General features: G+C 38.2%; 1 protein-coding gene across 2 annotated transcripts in view; it reads left to right on the top strand.

Annotated features, from left to right (window-relative positions):
* The first annotated feature begins 10,990 nt into the window (after positions 1 to 10,990).
* Positions 10,991 to 21,688, top strand: part of dipk2aa (divergent protein kinase domain 2Aa) — a 31,696-nt gene continuing 20,998 nt past the window's right edge. Inside the window, exons 1-4 of one of the 2 annotated variants that reach the window (XM_057334785.1) lie at positions 10,991 to 11,480; positions 11,879 to 11,988; positions 17,688 to 17,937; positions 18,017 to 18,550. In XM_057334785.1, the coding sequence (XP_057190768.1) occupies positions 17,779 to 17,937; positions 18,017 to 18,550 (693 nt within the window). In that variant the 5' untranslated portion in view covers positions 10,991 to 11,480; positions 11,879 to 11,988; positions 17,688 to 17,778. The remainder of the gene's footprint in view (positions 11,481 to 11,878; positions 11,989 to 17,687; positions 17,938 to 18,016; positions 18,551 to 21,688) is intronic. The other variant, XM_057334784.1, reaches the window with a different exon arrangement.

The raw sequence follows: 21,688 nt of genomic DNA, 5'->3' as shown, positions 1-21,688 counted from the left end.
GTTTTTGACTTACTACCATCCTCTCCTGCCTCACTCCAGAGGAGGATTGAAGAGCTCAAGTCGAATTCCATGTTTACGTCCCTCATTAATGAATGGCAAGCCATATCCATTTCCCCTGTCATGCTGCAGAATGATGTGAACCATGTAAATTTATGAAATGGAATATTTTAGCGTAGCGTATCATACAGTCTCCAAACACTAATGTGGATTTTGGCCTTCTGCAGTTTGATGGTTTGGAGTGATATGAAGTGGACGTCTCGGGTGTGATGATAATCAGGAGAATCCTTGTCTGGTTGACACTGGGATGTGTTTGTGTGTCTTGTGATTGATTTGTCTCTGTGGATATACCAAAGGAAAAACAAAAGGAAAATGGAACAAATAAAGGCCTGGGGCACTGGAGGTAATTGTGTATTGTGGATTCGGCTGGATATTAACCTTGTTTATGATTTCTGGAGAGAGAAACCATCGCATGAGACAAATGCAAAGAAAAATGAATAGGGACATCTGGACCTCACGCTGAGATCTTGATGACAAATATGCAGATTAACTCTGTATGTCACTTCACACGATTGATAATTCAGGCACAATGGCAAAACTGATTAGAGAGACTGATGGTTGTTTTGAAAAGAAATGATGGAAGCCTGCAAATTACGCTTTGACAAAGAATAATTGGGGAAAATCTTGCATTGAGGTGTGTGAAAGATGATGCATGCTTGAAATCATTACATCCTGGTTGTATTCGGTGTACTCATTGTGACAGTTATGTTTATATCAGTCAAGTTTTCAGAATGAGTGAAATACAATGTGAGTATGAATGTCAACATTATATCAAACCAAATAAATAAATAACTAAGTAAGTAAATAAATACAAATCTAACACAGCAATAAAGTATAGAACTTTTTACCAAATAAAATAATTTCCTGCTGCTGTAAAATGAGTATTTACAAAGTCGTTGCAAAATTACTCTAAGAAAGTTCTGATAATTTTTTTTCTCATTTAATACAATTACATTTTGGCTCAAGTGTCCAAATTTTTTGGAGCTACTGATGTTCCTTAAATAACCCAATAAGCTTCAACACTGTAACCAGAATATCTAAATTAAGTTTTGCTGTCTTTTGTTTCTCTCTCTTGGGAATTGTCTATATACAGGCTTTTACAATGCGTTTAAAGGTTCTGAGAAATCTTAGGGGAGCAAACACCATTCAATGCACAAAGAAAAAGCAAAAAAGAGAAGATAAAACCGAGTTTGGCTTGTGCAAATGTCAGAAAGCCGAGCGTAGGGGTCAACCCCCCTTCCTGTCATAAAAGCTTTGAAGTATGGTGGTGACGTCTGCCACAGTGCAACTGCTCAACCAAAAGCATCAGCGCCATTTAAAAATAACACACCCAACGCTGTTTATATCACTTTTATCCACTGCCCCTCAGGGTCTGTCTGTTTTTCAGCTAATAAATGTCTGTTTGATGTGGCAAAGGAACACTCCAGTCAACAGAAGTGCATTGTGGATCTCTGGGGAGACATTTGGTGTAGAGCAACCATTTTCTCAATTTCTCCGTTCCATTGTCTGCACTATGGCCTCAATTCTACTGAGAATGTGCTTACAATCAGTTTCAAACGTTTTGTTCTTTTTAGTGTCACATGTATTGAGTGTGGTGTGTTAAGGTTTGGACTTCCACAATAAACCACTTAAAGAGGTGGGAATAATGATTATATAATGTGAGATCACATGAAAAGTTTAGATTACTGATTATAATGGTGAGAAGTGTAATACTTATCCGACAAATATAGAAAACATATAAAGGCAATACCTGAAATGGAGACTATTCAATGTAGGGCTGACAAACAAAATAATTATCAGTGACAGATTTCCTCTCTCTTTTATTTATTGCATTCAATGTGGCAAAATTCAAACAAAATGCAATTCAGATTAACCAGCTGCTCTGCATGTTAGGATTTGTTTCATTCTTTCTATTCATGTCTTCAGGTGAAGCTCATCATGTAGAGAATGTGGGACACGCCTTGTGATATTTAAAAGGTCTAAATATAACATGTAAAACAGATTTTCCCATGAAGAGATTCCGAAAAACAACTTGGCCTGAGGTTATACTGGGTTGGATCATCATCAATATCCAAAATGTAGCTTTCCTTTCATTGTTTATAGTCATTTACATTCATAATTGAATAAAATGTTAATGGGTATGTATAATGGCATTAAGCAGTATAGTATGTTGAAACTCGAGCCACATTTACATGGCTTTACATCTATATAAGTTACACTCTTTATAAAAAGATTCTCCTGTATGTATGTATATGCAGTATACGTACTGTATATACAGTCACTGTTTAGCAATGGTCCTCATCTCCAGATGTGGGATCGGCTTTCTTTACGCACATTTGAATTTGAATAATTCCTGAGAAATTGCAAATCTGGTTGTGGATTTGCAACTTGTAGCAAATAAGAGCTGGGCACATTGCAAGCCACTGTGACCAAACATATAGAAAACCAGACATACTAGAAAGCTTGAGCTCATTTCAGCTCAGTGTTGTTTTTCAAAAGCTCCGTTGTGGACAATACCCAATGTGACTAGAGTAATGGTTTATTGTTGATGGTGCTTATTATTTTGTTGTAAATATGGAAGACAATGTACACCTTAAAGGCATAGTTTACATAAAATTCTCTCATCATTTACTCACCCTCATGCCATCCCAGATGGGTGTGACTTCTTCATCACTTTCATATTTGAGTGAATTTGTTTCTTTAAAAGAATAGGTTACTCTTCTAAATAGTCCACTAATAAAGAGAAAGTCCTGTTATTTACCCTTATGTCATTCAAACCTGTTTTACTTTTAGCACTTAAAAGGAGATTCTTTGATCAATATCCAGTTGACCAGTGAAACTCTTTAAACATTTGTGACCCTGGTCTCCAAATCCGTCGTAGCATGGGTAAATTTGTACACAGCAAAATCGCCAGTGTTATAAAAGGTCAAATTAACACTCACAGTGTATATATTATCCACACTATCGAAGTGTGGATTACATATACACTGTGAGAGTTAATGTGACCTTTTTTAACACTGGCGATTTTGCTGTGATAGCGATTGTCATGGTCCTGCCTTCTTGTTCAGGATTTTCTAGTCTTGTGGCAGGATCGTGACAGATCCATTATGTTTAGTGTGAGAAAGTCATGGGGTGTTTACCATTGACATTCCACGTGCTTTCTCGTGTCTCGTCATTGGCCCCGCCCCTCTCGTTTCCCGTATTGCTTCCCTGCCATGTCTTACGTTCCTCACCTGCCCCTCATTATCTTCCTTTGTTTGTCACCCTATAAAGTATCCTCGTGTCTATTGTCCTGTGCTCGTTCGTTGTTCTTGTGTTCCTGTGTAATGTGCCGCTGTGCTCCAGAAGAAATACTTGATATTTGAAAAATATTTAATTTGTGATTTTTTTATGGTAATGGCTGCTGTCTTGAGTTACTGAAGAAAAGTTTATGGTTACCTTGAATTCCCAGAGATGCAAAGGAGAAGAAATTGGAAAACAACAATTAAAATTCATACTAAAATTCATACATACCAAATAAGCCTCTTATTTTCATTGCAAATTGAACTCATAAATGAGAAAATAAGAAAAACAGCTTTAATGAAACGGCTCTATTTGTATTTATTAAAAAGGCATCTTTTCTCATCAAAACAAAAACTGTTCTGCTGATATTTTTAATTGACAAACGTTAGACTTTGGGCGATTTTCATTGCAAGCCTCTCCAGCCCTTTGAAAAGTCATTCCACAGGGAAGGAATATTTACTCGGCTGCATTAGATTTATCAGTCATGCTGGCTCATAAAGAATGCCTTTTTCTTTGTTTATGGAAATGAAGGAACCTTCAGTGGTTATTGCTCACTTTTATTACGGCTGCTGATGTTTATTACTGTATATTAATAAAGCAAGCTGAAACAGAAGTTTGTGAACTTATAGGGCAGGCCAGTGTGGTCTGAGGAAAGGATTTTATTGACTGAATTAGAACAAGGATTGATGGGTTCATGCTCTCTTGGTTAGTGCTCAGCAGAATATTATAAGCGTTATTATAAGATTTTATAGCTGACGGTGCTGACTTGAGTCAATGGGCTTTATTTAATGATTTAAGGCTCGACCAAACATACAGCATTGCATCATTATGTTGCTTTCAGCTTTATTAAAACATTTACACTAAGTGGTTGAAATTTTGCTCGTCTGACTGTGTAGATATTGTAACAATGACAGCTGAGCCTTTATGCCCAGAAAAAAATCAAGTATTTACGGGCAAATAATGTATGTTTTGAAATCCATTGATTTCACCATCGGTGATCAATAATGTATAGTGCTTGCTGAGTTAAACCCACTATTTTGTTGCATAACTTTATAATTGATCATTTATAACCAGGTGTATGCTTTCCCCTTGGAAAACAGGTCCCATAGACTCATGTTATAACAGGTGAGTAATCCAGGCAGAGAAGCAGATCCAAGTGCAGTTTAGAATTTTAATTAAATAAACAAAGACAAAAACAAACCAAGGTAATCCACAGAACGAAGGAGGCACAAAAACAAAGCATGATACACAGACTGGGTAAAGCATAAAACAAAGTCCAACAACCAAACAAAGGAGACACTTGGGTTTAAATACACTGGGGTAACAAAGGAAACAAGAAACACCTGGGGAAACTAATTAACAAGAAAAACTACAAATGACTACAAACATGGCACACAACAGGAAATAACATAAGAGTCGAAAATAACTGGGAAACACAGAACCGATTCGTGACACGTTCACGTGTTCTGGTAAAATAAGAATATTCTAGAAATGAGGTGAGATTTCAAGGAAAACTCAAGCACACTGTAAAAACAACTATAGGATTTACTTAATTTTTGTGTACATTTGTGCAAGTTTGCAATGTTTTTTTGTCAATTTTACTTAACATTTTTTTGTAAAGTGTTTTTACACAGTTTTTTAAAGTAAATTTTACTTTTGAAATTTGACTCGTGTCAAGTTTTTGCGTAAATTTACACAAGTAAATCTTACTAGTTGTTTTTACAATGTACGTAATTGAGTGCAACAGTGTCCTGACTTTCGCTTTTCTTTTTGACATCAACATGCAGCAGTATACTGGTGTTCTATGTAAAGTGGAAATCAGAGATCCTCTCCCTCGACAAAATCGTATCGCAAACGGCCACAGGAGATCTTTTTCAGATGCATGTAAAGGTGTAAACAACAATGACCCAAGAGAGATGTCAACACTTGATGTAAACAAAGCCTGTAATACCTGTTAAGCCCATCACAGTAACTTTTGCACACGTAGGTGATTTTATGAACCTCTTGCTTTCGTAAATGGGGGGTCTATGGGTTCATTTAACCTATAAGACAAACCAACAAGAATGGGAAACAAGATGCAAAAACAACAAAAATGCTGATACAATCAAACAGCAAAAAAAGTTCATATAAAGACCTGCACTGTTTACGGGTTAGATCTGGTTAGACAAGCCAGCAGGGATTACGGAAAGGAGGGGTATCAACCCTGACGAACTCAACTCTGTGATCAAAGACTAAAAGAAAGTTCAGCTCAGTGTTTATTTATAGCACATTTTAAACAACACAAGGTTGACCAAAGTGCTGTACAGCAGCATAGTTAAATAGGAAGAAATAGATAAATAGATAAAAACAACATCAGGACAGTAATATTAAGAGAGGAGGAAAAGGCCAGAATAAGATAATGTTTTTTTCAGGTTAGCTTTAAACACAATAAGGGATAACACCATTCGAAGCTCTACCGGAAGATTGTTCCAGAGTCTGGGGCCCACAGTAGCAAAAGCTCTGTCACTTCGTTGTTTTAACCTGACCCTAGGATCTACGAGCAGACGAAGGTCACCCGACCTAAGTGATCTGGATGGGTGGTGGGAGCTAAGCATGTCAGAGAGAAAGCATGCAGCAATGGTGTTAGTGTCTTGTAGCAGTGCCAAACAACAGCGTGACCCAAGAGTTAAAGCAGATGCTGAGGGAGAAACAGAAAGAATGTGGCATGTCACAACAAGTCAAGGTAGATATGGGCTTTGACATTCCAGATGATTGACTCAGTCACATATCGTAAAAAAAAAGCAAGAATTATTTAATTCCATTGAGCAAACAAATATGAAAAGACTATCATAAAATTATTCCTTTCTATTTTTAACACGTGTTTCTGTATTAGAATGAATTTGTCAGGAAGTCTTGTCTTCGTGTGTTGTTAGGGCTTTTCCACAGATCAGATGCTTTTCTTTCAGAGACCCCGTTAGCACAACAACCAGCAAGCTTTAGAGGCAGAACTGTTCGTATCATAATTGCTCTTTTTTAGGATTCTCTCTTAACACGTACTACCTTGCGGTAAAAGCTAATGATAAAAGCATAAAATAAAGAGCACAGTGGATTTGAAGCCTTTTACAGCATATATAATGGTGGCGAATGCACAACAATACAGAACAGTGTGGGAGAGTTTGAAGAGAGGCAAAGGAAAGGGGCACTTAGCTATAATTTAAATCTCTTGGTAATAGACTCGATCTACAGGCAACAAAGCAACTACAGCACATTTTATGCTCTCATTTAAATGATGTGCCATTAAGCTGTCAACAGTGCTCAACCCTTGGGTTGCAGTTGATCTTCAAAACTTTGTCAGCCTTGATGTATCAATTGTGGAATTGGCTGTGGAATATTCCACACGAAAATATCAGCTTTTAATGTTCGTAGTGCATTTTCGAAACATATGTGTAATATTATACTTTATTTTTATGGGCCCCATTCTTATTGTAAATTGACAATTAGATTTAAACAATTACTAGAGATGATGGTTTTTCTGATCACCGCTGTAGTGATATTTTAATGTTTGCATTTACACCAACCTCAGATATTTATTCAGCATCCCTTATGTTAATTGTGTAAGTACAGTAATGTTTATGTTTATTTGTGATCATTAGCCACTGGGACATAAAACAGGACATACTATATGATTATATCGGTCTACCGCATTCTTTCATTTTACTCTCAATGCTAAGGGCTTTATTAAGCAAATGTGAAATGAAAAGAAATATATGAAAGTCTTTCAATCTATTTCTGTCTGTACGCAACATTTCCAAGACATGAGCTTAATACATTTTTAGGGGGAAGAGAACAAGCGCAGGAAAACACCATGCATACTACATGAGCTGGGTGAATTTTTTTATGACGGACTCCATCAGTCTCCAAATGTTCCGAATGACTTTAAATTGAGCAGAAAGGAAAGCACATGAAAACTAAAGCTTTCATTGATAGGCCTTTCAGATTTGGTTCAAAGCCTCCGTTTGTGGCTAAACAAACAATTGCTGCTTTTTAAACCAGGCATTTTTAATACAATGGATACCACACTGTAAAAATGATTTGTTGTTTCAACTTAAAAAATTAAGTTACCCGGCTGCCTTTTTAGTTTATTAAGCTTAAAATTATTAGTTAACATAATTTTGCATCAAATTAATGTAATAACTAATATTTTACGTTGAATTAACTCAAAATACATAAAAAAATTGAGTTGAAACAACAAATACATTTTTACAGTGCAATAGAGACAACTAGATGGTGCAACATGGGTGTGATATTTTAAGGATTATGATTATACAGTCATTTTTTCTAAAAAAAAAAAAAAAAGGGGGGGGTAAATTACAGCTAGCAATTCTGTCACACAAAATGACAATTGCTGTTACCACTTATTTTTATTGCTGGAGAGTAGGAGTTGTGATCGCTTGCCATTTTGCTATATTTCCTGTCACAGTTTTATAGTCAGCCCTTTTCATCCTCTACCCCTGAATAGTTTCCTTTCAATGAGCACAGAACGTTCTCTGTCATTCTCGATGTTCTTTATGAAACCGCCTGTTTTAGGTGGCGTCAAGCATATGCCTAAAAGCTATACTGCGGATCAGACCAAATATAAATAAAAGATGCCTTTGAGTGCTGCGTTGTGGTGGGGTGTCAGCAGTCTGTAGAATATGCTCCTCACACACACTGCAGGTCATTGAACTCTGAGAACTACATGCCCTTAACAAATTTGTGCCAAGTAAGAATTGCTTTTCACTTATTGCCGTGACCTCTGTATATCGCTGTGCCTCTCTATTCTGTGGAGGGCCAAGAATGCAACACAATAGCGGTGAGATCATGGCAGTCTTTAATTAAATTAGAATGTGGGAGGTGTTACAGTGTCTCGAGATGATCTCTCAGCTATTCCAGTAATCTTTTGTTATCGTTTTAGGAGTGTTTATTATGTTTTTGCCACTTCAGACTATAGTTTTTAATATTGTGCCAATCAATCACAACCAAATGACTAATGAACACCATTTTATAAGGAAAACTGAAAAAATTTGAAACTTGAAAAAAAGTTGCGACGCTGGACACTTCATGGTCATGCACTCAAAACTGAATTCTATTCTATTCTAAATGATTGTAAATACTTTTACACATGATTAAAATATATATTTTTGTGAAAGATATTTGGAAAGATGAGCAAAATTCCACCAAATTTTGGAAGTGTAGCACCATCTAGTGCACATAAGTGCAATATGCTTCATTATTTTGACCTGAGTGCAAAAAGCAGTAAACCAACATAATGGAATTTTATTTATTTCAGAAACACTGGAAATTTCCTTTCACATTCTTAAAACAAGTCTCAAAGCAATCAATATAGTCTTCAATAAATAAGACCATATGTCCTGCTTAGACTAGACACCTTTTCACTGAACAAAGAGAGAAAAATGCTTACATTTGACATAGAATAAAAGAACTAATAGCAGAGACTAATCCATTTTTTTTTTTGTAAATTAAACCTAAGAAAAAAATATTATTAGAGAGTGTTGCTTTTTAATTGTTTTGGGAGTTAATCTGCCAAACAATAGTAATCCTTAAGGTAAATGTCCTAATAAATAGCCTGAGGTCAACAGATATAACACTTAAGGGAATGACTACTTAACAAGAAAAGTCATCTGTGTAATGAGATGGAGCTCTGTGGGTGGTTGGGTGTGTGTGCTTGTTATTTCTGATGTGTGATTTGTCTCGTCTGTTGACTAATTATTTCTGCACTCTGGCTGTGAATGAAATTTGACTGCAGACGGCAGATCTGCTCCCTCCTCTGGCTCTCTTAATGGACTCAGTAATGGGATGATATTCTTATTATTCGTGTCTCTGCTCATCTGGAACATCAAGATAATGATTCTGAGTGAGTCTCGGCCACAGAGATTCACCAGTGCCTCCGTAGAGCTCTGGGGTGCTTTTGTCTATATATAATATGATTATATTAAAAACGGTTTATTTTAACTTCAAAGCAGAACCTACATATTAGGCAGCATCTTCTTGTTTTACTCTGTGTTTATTCAACATTTTTAACCTTATATTTATAGAATACTGTAAATATATCAGGGAACACAGCTACTAATACTGTAACAAAATGTGTAGCTTGAATGTACTGTAAGTCACTTTGGATAAACATGTGTGCCAAATGCAATAATATAAATGTAAAAATAAACAAAATAAACAAAATGAATGATCTTAATGATGAACTGTGGGCACATACAGTTTAACACAGATTATTATTTTTGTATATTGACTTATTTATATATAAATATATTGTTAAAAATACAGATTAACAAATTAAGCAAAACATTTTACAAATCTAATTCTTATAATGTGATGTAATCTAAAAAAGGTTTTGTTGTGAGGATTAATACTTTTGGTTACTGTGCTAGAACACCTAACTGACTACATGCATTAAATGACATTGGGACAAGTTGGTAAACAGAAACTGTCTGTAACGTTTGGACAGTTTTGAGAAAATGTCTGGCATCATTTGTACCAACTTATTATTTAACACCCATATTTTGTTATGTCATGCAATAACATTCATACAATTTGAATGTGGTTCAGTTCTTCAATCCCTTTGTATTTGACGTTACGATCAACTACTGCCACCAGGGGTCATCAAAGTACTGTTCTTGTTTAAGAGCTCTATTTTATGGGAAACACTTCCCACTATCCCTCAACTTCCCACACCAAAAAGACATTGTTTCTACTAAATAAAAATATTTTCGAAATAGCATTGCATTATACATTAGAATTTCATTCAAGCAAATATTCTTGTGTAAAGTTAGCTTTAGTGAATTTGTAAAAAGCCATATTTGGTTAAGTAAGTTATTATATAATGAGAAATAAATCTGTTCAAAATTATAAATGTTCTAAAATATGTTTTCTGAAATGTAGCTATTGTAATGTGATTGACATTTTGTCTGGTTATCTTGGCTTACATAATTGAAAACGTGTTACACATTCAATTTCTCAGATGAACTCAAAATAACTGTGTGGGAAAAATGTGACAGACAGAAGTGGCTTCTCTATTCTATAGCTTAAAACTCAATAATTGCAATTTTGTGTTATTTACACAGCATACAGAACATGGGAAAAATTGTAGGCTGTGTATGTCGGCATTCAGTGTGGACTCAAATCAGGGACTTGTAGAATTCAATGGTCAAAGGTGTATTAAAAAAATGCTCTCGTGTTGATGGCAGGATTATTCAATTAAATATAAATTTCTCATAAGATATATAAAGTCTTGCTACAACATGGCCATGTCAATTTATTGTGGTTTAGAGGTCTGAGTCCACATTCAAAATCTGACCTTGGAAATAAACAGAACTGTTATAACATAAAATGAATTGGAAGTATCTTCTTTTGAAAAACCCAAGAATCTTTCAAACATTTTGGAAAGGAATAATTTTGATCATCTGTTTTTTAAAGCCTTGCTACAACAAGGCCATGTCAATTTATTGTGGTTTAGAGGTCTGAGTCCACATTCAAAATCTGACCTTGGAAATAAACAGAACTGTTATGACATAAAATGAATTGGAAGTATCCAATAATCTGTTCTAAAGGACATTACAGTTAGAAAAAAACGGTACAAAATGTCAGATTTACTTCTTTTGAAAAACCCAGGAAACATTTTGGAAAGGAATCATTTTGATCAAACTTGTTGAGTACTCTTTTTAGTGGTCCCAGATTTGTGGCCCCCTCTGTACGTATTCACTAATTGCTTAAAGAGAGAGAGCAGCGCTCTAGAGATTGGGGGAGGAGTTAAAACACCATCACCTAGTAACCAGTAACGTAAACTGACCAGAAGGGTCGTAAATACGAAACCCGATCCGCGAAGTCGGGTCTTTTGTGCAGCTGCTTCAACGCTCGCAGAGTAAATGAACTTGTCTCAAGATTGAGAAGGAATGGTGTTTCAGCAACCGGGGCGAATTTGAAAGCAATAAAGAAAAGGGAATAGCAGCGTGCGCGCAACATACGGACAATGTGGGAATGCACCGATGTGGAAGACTGGTAATAAGAGACAGGAGTTCATAAATAGACAACGAACGCGTCCCTTCTCCAGCGAGCGGAATAAACCAGTACTTTTCACTTCTTATTTGCTTTCGGTAGGTTGTGAAATCTCAATTTCATGTCATTACATTTATATGTTTTCTGTTCAAAGAGAATTTAGCGTCGAGACGGCGAAAGTAACTTGGCGAACATGGCACAACAAAGCAAATACATGGAGAAACTTTATTTGAGCTTGTGGTTAACAAGTCCGTTTTCTGTGACGATATACGTTCAGGTAAACAAGCATTACGCGCATCGATCAACAGATGAGAATGGGAACAACATACTTTTCCGTTTAACTAGTTTTGTGATTGTTTATTTCTACGTGTATTATACGGACGGACGCTTCAGCTAGAAACAATCAGAGCAAGTTTCTAGTGCATTGCTCAGATAGAGAAAAGAGTCTTGGGAATAGTCTTGCTGTTTACCTGCTGTATATTTTATCTGTCTGCAGACCACGATGTGTCCATTCGCAAAATACTGGGGATCAAAGTGAGCGCGCACCTGATTGACGTGGCGATTTGACTGCTGACTCCCGCGGTCAGCTGATGCTGTACAGTAACGGTTTGACAGAACGCGTGCTTAGGAAAATTAACAATGGTTTTATTAAAGTTTTTATAGTAAAACTGTAGTAAGCATGTTTTATGATTGATTACAGTTTGTATTACCACAGTTTTACTTCAAATATCACGATTAAACTGTTCGTATAGTGAGACCATGGTCAATTTGTGGTTGCTAATGTTTTACTAGTTAAACAATGGTTACTTTTGAGTGTTTTCGGCTAGTATTAAGTTTTTACTAGGTAGCAAGGGAGTTAAAGGGATGAGAGGCAAAACAAAATTTCCCCACGTTTTACACAACCTCAAGGCATCCTGACTGAATGTGACTTCTCGAAGAATAATGCAGTCGGAGTTATAATACTACGTATCATTTTTCTTCCAATCGGTAAATGGGAGTGAATGGGGGGGCAATTTTTTGAAGCTCCAAAAAGTGCATCCATCGATTAAAGAACGCCCGTGGTCTTAGCAAAGGTCTTATGAAGTGATTCGATATGTTTGTTTAAGAGAAATATCCACATTAACGCAACATAGCGACGTAAGCGCTATTAACGTTAATGTCTAACTTCTGTTATCCCTCGGCTGCACATGAACGTGAGGCTTGTTTTTCCATCAAATGACGCAAGCGTGCCGTAATTTCCGGTGACGAACGTGGCATTTTTCATTTTGTTCCAATAGGATACCGTCTCCTCTGTGCGAGAGCTTTCGTCACCGTCATTTGCCGGATAAACAAGCCTCTGGTTCGCACGCAGCCGAGGGAATTTTTCTCTGAAATATCCCTTTCAGTTACTCAGCACGATGTCTTGTGGCAGGTGGGCTAAAAAGTGCCCTTGTTTGATATAATCGGAGCATACAAACAAAGACACGTGAAACCTCAACACTCTCTTAGCATTTCTTCAAGTACTTAAGTGTGCTTTACAACAACTTTGTGGCTGTTTTTTAATGAAAGCGCAATGAAGATGTTTAGCATATTGCATCGCATGGAAAGAGCTGACGTGTTAAGATGGCATATGTAGGTCACGTACACTTGCCTTCTTACAGTACAGTACAGTACAGACATCAATCACAAGGGTGTAAGTGCAAGCTGACATTATCCACTCCTGCTACACGCATGCAAACACGCACGCAGACACACTTGCTTTTATATATGCCTTCATGCGTGCACAGCATGGATAATTTAGAGCTCTTTATCTGGTTAGGTTAGTGACTGTTGGCTTGCAGCATAATGGCTTGGCCAAATGCTTGTGTGATCAAACATTATTGACCGGAGCAGTCAATAACTGTGACAACTGTGGTTTTTCACTTCAGTGCCACAGAGCAGTGCAAGTTCAAGCAGTATGCAACACGATAAATGACCCACCACACATTTTAAAAGCACTTGTGAATTTTCAAGGACATGAAACTATCAGTCACATTATATTATTCCTAAAAAATTACCCATGCTTTAAGATCTTGTACTTGTTATCCTTTTGCATCTAGCATCTGTGATTTTAATGAAATCCTTTTGATATATTTAGTAGTATTAATGTTACTTTAATAAGTTTTCACATTCGTGTAGAGTTCTCAGACACTATTTAATTTATCATGATCTGTTTAAAAGTGTACAGTGAGGTTAAAAGTGGATTTGTTGCATAGTGCTGGCACACAGGTTTGTTGTGGAGCTTTGAAGCAGGTCCTGATGAATCATGTTGAAAGCCATCACCATCTGGCAGATGTTTTTCGAGTCTGTTTACCCCTCGCTGACGTGCCTTATCCCTTCAGTGCACGTTTTGTGTTCTGTTTCTCAGAGCGCATTATACTTGGTCTTAAAAGTTGTGAGCTGCTAGAGCTTTTGTGCCATAACTGTGGAAAGATGTCCGGCGAGAGGGCTGTTCGGCTATCTGTGCTCTTGCTTTCTAGTGCACGTTGATGAGGTGTAGTTTTTATTGTACTCTCTTAAGTTTCCCCACTCATAACGCGCTACATGTGATGCAGAAAATGACAGCATTACTCACACGAGCCTCAAAAAGAACCCAACCACCATCATTGTAAAAATATTTAAATAATGACATTTTCACTACTAATACATGCTTGTTCATTTTTTTCCCCCTATTTGATGTATTCAAAGATGCCAGCTTATGATACAATAGTTTCCTCATCACGTGGCAGACCCACAAACCACCCACAGTTGTTCACTGAACGTCTGAGGCATATTGCACATAAGAAATGAGAAAGACTGGCTGGAAATTGTTAGTTCCGGTCTGATATAGAATGAGCTGGGGTTTACCAGACTTCCTAAAGTCATGTTTACTAGGGCATCGTACTCTGTGGCATATTTAGAGATTAGTTTAGGCTCAAGTGTACAAAGTTAATTTTGGATAGTTCAACCAAAATAAAAAAAATCTGTCATCACTTTTTTCACTTCATGTTGTTCAAAACTTGTAAATTACTTTTTGAAACGCAAAAGAAGATATTATGAGAATGTCTCGGTGGTTTTGTGTTCGCACAATGAAAGTCGAGCGGTCCAGTAATGTTTGGTTCCAGTGTTCTACTGTGTGTGTGTGTGTGTGTTCTGCGCTCGACCTGATTTTGCCAAGTGGTTGATGTCCTCAGGGGAACATATTTTGTTGACCTTAGGACAACATTTTTATAAATAAAACCTAAACCCACACCAAACCATAACTTACCCCTAAAATCAGAGGGAAATGATAAGTGAAAAACAATGGTCAGCATGATGTTGCCCTAAGGACATCAACCACTTGGCAAAAACAGGAGAGCCGCCGTGTTCTTCAGAAGAAAGTAAGTCATACAGGTTTGAAATAACATGAAAGGGTGACTAAATGAGGAAAGAATTTAAATTTTTGGGTGATCTGTTCTTTCAAATCATTTAAGTATATGCTCAAAATTTTGTTTATAGAACTTTTTATATCTTGGTTGTTGCCAGTTTTATCTGTGTTACATTGTTACACTTACTTGTTACGTTTAGGACATAAAAAATACAGTTTGTACTGTTTATGTGTCAAACATAAAATGTAATATATTTAAAGAGTTGTAGAATAAGCCTTGTTAGAGAATGAAGATGTAACTTAAGGTGGCTCTACCCCCTCCCACTTTTAGTCAAATATTGTATTCAAAGTACCCATGCTACAGCCTTGTTTGAATTGGCCTTTGAGTTCAGTCCGGTGATGTAATCGCTGAGTCGTATCTCGTTTGACTCCGATACATTTGAATAGTCTGATCATGTCTGAATCATCGGCTACACCTGCAAATGGACTATTCTCATTTCCTATTCAATCATTTTGAGGTGCGAGAAATGAATACCAAGCACATTCTTTCTCTACTTTAAATGTTCAAGTAGGAACAATTTGGCACATTTTATGAATTTATGATTCCTAATCATTAAAGAGATAGTTCACCCAAAAATGAAAATTCTGTTATTATTTACTCACCCTCATGTCATTTCAAACCTGTTCGACTTTCTTTCTTCTGCAGAACTCAAAAGATGATATTTTAAAGACTGTTGGTAACCGAACAACAGCGGTACCCATTCACTTCTATTGTATAAACATATTGTATAAACACAAAACCAATGCAAGTCAATGGGTACTGCTGTTTTGAACATTCTTCAAAATATCTTCTTTTCAAGTGGGTTAGTAAATGATGAGAGAATTTTCCTTTTTAAGTGAACTATCCCTTTAAAGGCAATTCATTTCACATTGAGCACTATGTTGGCGACTATGACCACAGATTACACTGTTTAAATGACATTTCTTTGTTCCTGAGGTGAAGGCAGAAATTGCAAACGATTGTCCAGGCTTATCAAAATGCGATCCTCAGGTTTTCTCATGATCTCCCTAGTTAAAATTAGTAATAATGTGAAGGATCAGACAAGTGTGATTTGATGGCTCTTTTTAACTTCATTTCACAAAATTAAATTACCACACAAACAGAAAGAGATCAGGTGATACACGGTCTAGTTTAAAGGAGGTCTAGTTTATTTGCTGCTTTTATTGCTGAGTTTAAAGCTAATGTTCCAAAACCCAAAATTTTATTGGAGATTCAGCTCACTTATGAAAAGAGCTTTCTCTGCTTGTTTTGCAAATGACTTTTTCACTTCTATCAACTATATTTGTGTTGTCTGAACTATCAATTTCTAACACTTTCATTTAAACATGTCCCTGTGTAATTCTGTCATCATCTATGCTGCCAAACACTTTGAAGTATGCTAAGTATTTTTTAGCAAATTAATTCAGACCACATGTAGTTTTGTTTAAAGGGGACATTTCTTGAAAATCTGACTTTTTCAATGTTTAAGTGCTATAGTCGGGTGTCTGGGTGCATCTACCAACTCAGAAAACGTGAAAAATGACAATCCAGTAACTTTGTTTACGTGAGCCTATCTCTGCAAGCCTGTGAGAAAACGAGCCGTTCAGATTTCGCTCGCTTTCTGACGTAGGTAGTCCTTCTTATTATAATATTACCGCCCCCTTTTCTGAACGTGTCCACCGATGGCGCTGCCGCCATTTTTGTTTTCGCAAGTGACATATGTGAATTAGTTCCGACACCATGGCAAAAGTAAGCAAAGCATGCTAAGTGTTCTGTTGTTGGCTGCGCAGAGCAGCACAGAACACTGATCCCAGCCTGACAGGAGAGCAATGGATTTATTTTGTTTTCAATGGAAATCCACCAGACTGAACGAGGCAAAGCTGCAAATAAAGAGATTGTAAGTACCATTATTTTTTAAGTAAGACCTCAGGGACCTGTGGCAACTTAAAAGTAGGTAAAACGTCATTGTGAAACGTTTGTCCATTCACTCATAGAAAGCAATGTGTATGGCTTGTAAACACGCGACGGGATTGTCCTGTGTAACGTTACTTTCACTTAGAGAAAACGCGATGGGTCTGTCATGGGTACTTTCACTTCTAGAAAGCAGTGTGTATGGTCTGTAAACACGCGACCGGTCTGTCATGTGTAATTTCGCATGTAGAAAACATGACGCCTTTGTTAGGAGTCTGTTCGCTTTTAGAAAACAATGTGTTTGGTGTTTAAAGACGGAAACAGCGTTTCTCATTCGCTTTATGTGACCCTTCTTTTGTCGATGGAAGCACAGGCTCACAGCCCTGGCTGAGTTTTCTGTGAAAAGGGGGCGGAGACTAGCAGCTCATTTGCACTTAAAGAGACACACACCAAAACAGCGCGTTTCTCATCACATGCAAAACTGGGCAATTAGGACATGGTATAATAAAAGATCTGCGGTGTATTTTGAGGTGAAACTTCACAGACACATTCTGTGGACCCCTAAGATTTGTATTACATTTGTGTAAAAGTAGCAAGAAACCTCTCCTTTAAACCTCACACATTGCAACACAGCTGTGGAGTGAGTGTTGACATTCATTTAATCTCCCACTTCCTGTTGCCCTCCCCAAAAAGCTGTTTATGCTGTTTTGACTGCTATGGTAAATTGGCACATATAAACTGAAGTAACAATCTTAACGTGAAGATTGATTGGGCATCTGTTTCTCCATAATAAAATCCACCTTTTTTTTTTTAGCTTGAACCAATCTGTTCTCTTAAATAGCTCTCAGCTGTCGTTTTGTGTGAATATTATGTGAAAGAAATAATCTTGTAATGACTTTGTTGACAGTGTTAGCATTTAACACATCTCTACCTCACTGCCAAAAAAAAGCTTGGGTGCTTTATTAATCTGATTTCATTTATCTGTTTCAGGTGAAGGGGAATTCTGGTGTGGCGGCTTAATGCCCGACGTGAAATCAGAAAGCCCTTGTGTAAAACATGATGAGAAGGGCCCTTGAAACGGATGGGAGCACAGACCGCTCTAGCTGACCTGAATAATGGGAATGAATATAATAATAATGGAACAGCCGCATTGACGAAGATCATCCGCACACCCCCTCTTCTCGCTGCTGCCCGTCAGCATGCTGCGGATACTTCCGCTCAAATTCGGCCGCGTCTACCGGTGCGGCAAGTTCCTCTTCATCGTAGCGCTTTTCGTTATCCTGCTGATGAACACTCACAACCTTTTCGCCTCTTTCCAGAGGAACGAGCTCACCGATCGCCGCTTCATCGGCCTCAACAAGTGTCCGGCCTGTTTCGGCACCAGCTGGTGTCGGAAGTTCATGAACGGCCAGGTGACCTTCGAGACCTGGGGTCGCCTGCGCTTTCTAGACTTTTTCAACGTAAAGAATGTTTTTTTCGCTCAGTACGGAGAGCCCAGGGAAGGAAGCCGCAGGGTCGTGCTCAAACGCCTGGGCTCTAATCAAGAGCTGGCTGAGATCGATCAAAAGATATGCAAGAGGGCCACCGGAAGACCCCGATGTGACCTGATTCAGGCTATTTACAAAACCGAGTTTGCCCGACTGAATGGGGACGTGAGACTGCTGACCCCGGAGGTTGTGGAGGGCTGGTCGGATCTGGTCCACTGTCCGTCCCAGAGGCTTTTAGATCGGCTGGTTAGGAGATACGCGGAGACCAAGGACTCTGGAAGCTTCCTGTTGAAGAATCTTAAAGACACGGAACGAATGCAGCTAATGATGACCTTGGCCTTCAACCCCGAGCCTCTTGTGTTGCAGGTATTCACACACTACAAACTGCTTTGTGTTTTCTTTTGGTCCAGAGGCAGTGTGTCGGATGCATGAAAGTAACGGTGCATCTTTGCATATTTTAAAGTTCTGCACAAGATTTTGTAAATAATAGATACTTTGCAGCTGTCGGTGGTCACTAAGAGATTCCACCGCTTTGGGCAACGGTGCGCTTGTCCTGAAGAATTCCTGCAGACGTGAATCAATTCAATTCAATTTTATTTATATAGAGCTTTTCACAATGTGCATTGTTCCAAAGCAGCTTTACAGGAGAAAATAAGAAAAACTGAAAAACACAAAAAAAGGTAAAACACAGCACAGTGCATGGTGTTTATAGAACAAGCAAGATTATTCTAGTAAATAATATCTAAATCAAGCCTGTTTGTTATTCCAATTGCAAATTCTGTGAAAAGCGAGGAGCCTCTGTATTGCTCCAAAGTTTTTTTTCCCATATATTTATGTCCGCTGTATTTTCTGCCTCTCATTATTATTTGCACCAATGACAGTCTCTGTCAGCTCTCTTTTCGTACCCCTCTGTCCTGCATTGATTTTTAGGCCCCGTCTAATCTATTCCAATTTCTTTTGCGATTGACCCGGTTGTCGAAGGGCTGGACAAACAAAAGGACATCTCTATGTGGGCAACCAATATCCGTTCTCACCTCCCGTCATTCACTCCATCTGCCACACCTCAAGCATTCTTGGTGATAAAGGCAATCTGATCCCTCTCCGGAGCAGCGGCCGTTAAATTTGATTAGCCACATACAGTTTAGCCCACATCTGCCCTGCAACCTCCGCAGCAATGCTGTCAACATAATGAAATGTCATTAGTTTGCTGTGGGTGCCGCTAATGAATTAGCTCCTAATCCATAGATGCGATTCCCTGGGAGCACTCGCTGTTTGTTGAAAACATAATGTTAAAGTTAGCAGGTGTTTGTCCCTCAGAATGCTTTAAATGATTCATCACGCTGAGGCTAGGAAGTGTGCCAGAAGGTATAGCAACCTTTTCCAGTTTAAAGGAATAGTTCACCCAGAAATGCCATCTCAGGTGTGTATGAGTTCTGTTCTTAAGATGAACACGATTATCTTTTATGGATTTAATGTTGAAGCTCCAAAAAGCACTTATATCTATCTTTAAATGACTCCAGTGGGTAATAAATGATTTCTGAAGTGAAACTTTGTTCATATTTTTTCATATTTTAAGATTATTTAACACATTTGAAATATAAACGAGCTGCGCTGAGATGCATCTTCTTTATACAGCACGAGCTGGGTAGTTATAAATTCAGGCATGTGTCATCTGTACAGCTTCACAGTTATAAAGTTAGGCTAGATTGTATTCTTATTCTGATGTTATACTCCATAAAAGAGTTATATAGTGAGGTGCGTCTTTATACATGCGAGCTGTGCAGACACTCTTCTTTATACAATGCGGGCTGTGCAGACATGTGTCTTTATACAGTTATAAAGTCAGGTGGGTCTGTGCAAACTGCACGACCTCTTTATACAGCGCGAGCTCCACTTTTATTCTGATGTTGTTATTTTCAATAAAAGAGTTATAAAGTGAGGCGCGTCTTTATACAATGCCAGCTGCGCAGACACGCGTCTAAATTACTAAATAAGTTTAATGTTTCTAAATCCAGACGTTACTTCTGCGTTTGTGGTTGGAAATATCCCACTTCTGAGGTGTCTTGAATGCAGCATAAGGATGCGATCACACAGAACGCGCTTTTCATGTTCGAAAACGCGAGGCGCGTCGCGCTGCTCTTTTGGTAACTCTTTGAAAAGAGCAGCGCGCAGCGGTTTTTTATGTTCCTAGGTAACCCGAAACAGCCACAACAAGTTTCTCCTCCATGTCTCCGGGCGCTCCGCCTAAAACGCGAGGCGCGGCAGAAACGCGAGGCGCCCGGCGCGCATAAGCAGAGCGCAAAACGTTCCCTGCCAACTGAAAACAATTCAAAACAGGCTTTAGGGCCTGATCAGACAGGCGTCTTTTGCTGTGAGATGCGTTCTGTCTGTTCAGGCCCTAAAGCTTGTTTTTTACTTCTGCGTAGGACCTACGCCGTAGCCTACGCAGAGACGAGTACTCTATGCCTTAAGGCAGAAGAAGGGTCCGCGGTCGCACACACCGTCTGCATGCAGCCCATTTTTTGAGACCGCGCGGACGTGCCGCATACAACAGCGGCGCATTTGTGGAAAAAAAGTGCCCTAGTCCACTAGGGGTCAATACCCACACAGAAAGTGTGCAGTGTGTCGTTGTCGAAGAAGAATGAAACAAAACCAACACGCTGAAACCAAGAACAGTAAGCTTAGAAGCATATGCTTCTCCATACTGTTTGGTGGTTGTTCTTGTTGTCTTGCTGTTTGCTCGGATTGTTTGCAATGGCGAAAACACTTCCTCAGTCATTAATTTGCAATGGGTCTGTAAATGACGCGACTCAGCGCTACCCTATGACGGTCTGGTAGAGCACACATAATTATCTGTATTGCGCATGTGTTAAACTCGGACGTCCATGCTAAATACGTGATGAGTATGAGCAGGAAGCTGTGCGGACGCATTTGTGCGCGAGACGGACGTGGAAAGTCAAGTATGTCCGCGGCTTTAGCCTGATGCGCACCGCTCCAAAAATGTAACAGCGCGGCAATGCGAGACGAACCGCAAGCACTGTGATTGGTCTGCTTGAACCCCCTCCCTTCAGGTAAAAAAACTCAGCGATAGCGTCGGGTTTACTCATCCACATTTCCAAATGAATTATCTAAATAAATTACTTGTTTATCTGCATTTAACAACTCAAGCTGCAAAAGTGACTGTTTACTTGCCGCTATCACTGCTTTATGGGATTATTTTTGTGTCAATAAAAATTAACGCAAACTTTAAAAAAACAAACAAAGATATACAATGAGAAAGAAGAAAATCACTTTGATAATGAAAACAGTACACTCATTTGCAAAAATTTGACATGATTTTCAAATAAACTGCTATTTTTCTTAACAATGTTCTAAGTTTCATTCTTGCAAATAACAGTTTTTAAATTGGCTACTAGATTTTTCATTTGCGCTTTCTGAGTTTTTGTTTACGCTTATCAAGTTTTCGTTCGCCTTTCTGGCACAAATCTCATGTGTAGGTGGGAC

The sequence above is a fragment of the Triplophysa rosa genome, linkage group LG5, assembly GCF_024868665.1.
Source record: "Triplophysa rosa linkage group LG5, Trosa_1v2, whole genome shotgun sequence".
Lineage (NCBI taxonomy): Eukaryota > Metazoa > Chordata > Actinopteri > Cypriniformes > Nemacheilidae > Triplophysa > Triplophysa rosa.
Note: the sequence above shows the minus strand (reverse complement) of the source record. Positions and strands in the feature narration are given on the sequence as shown.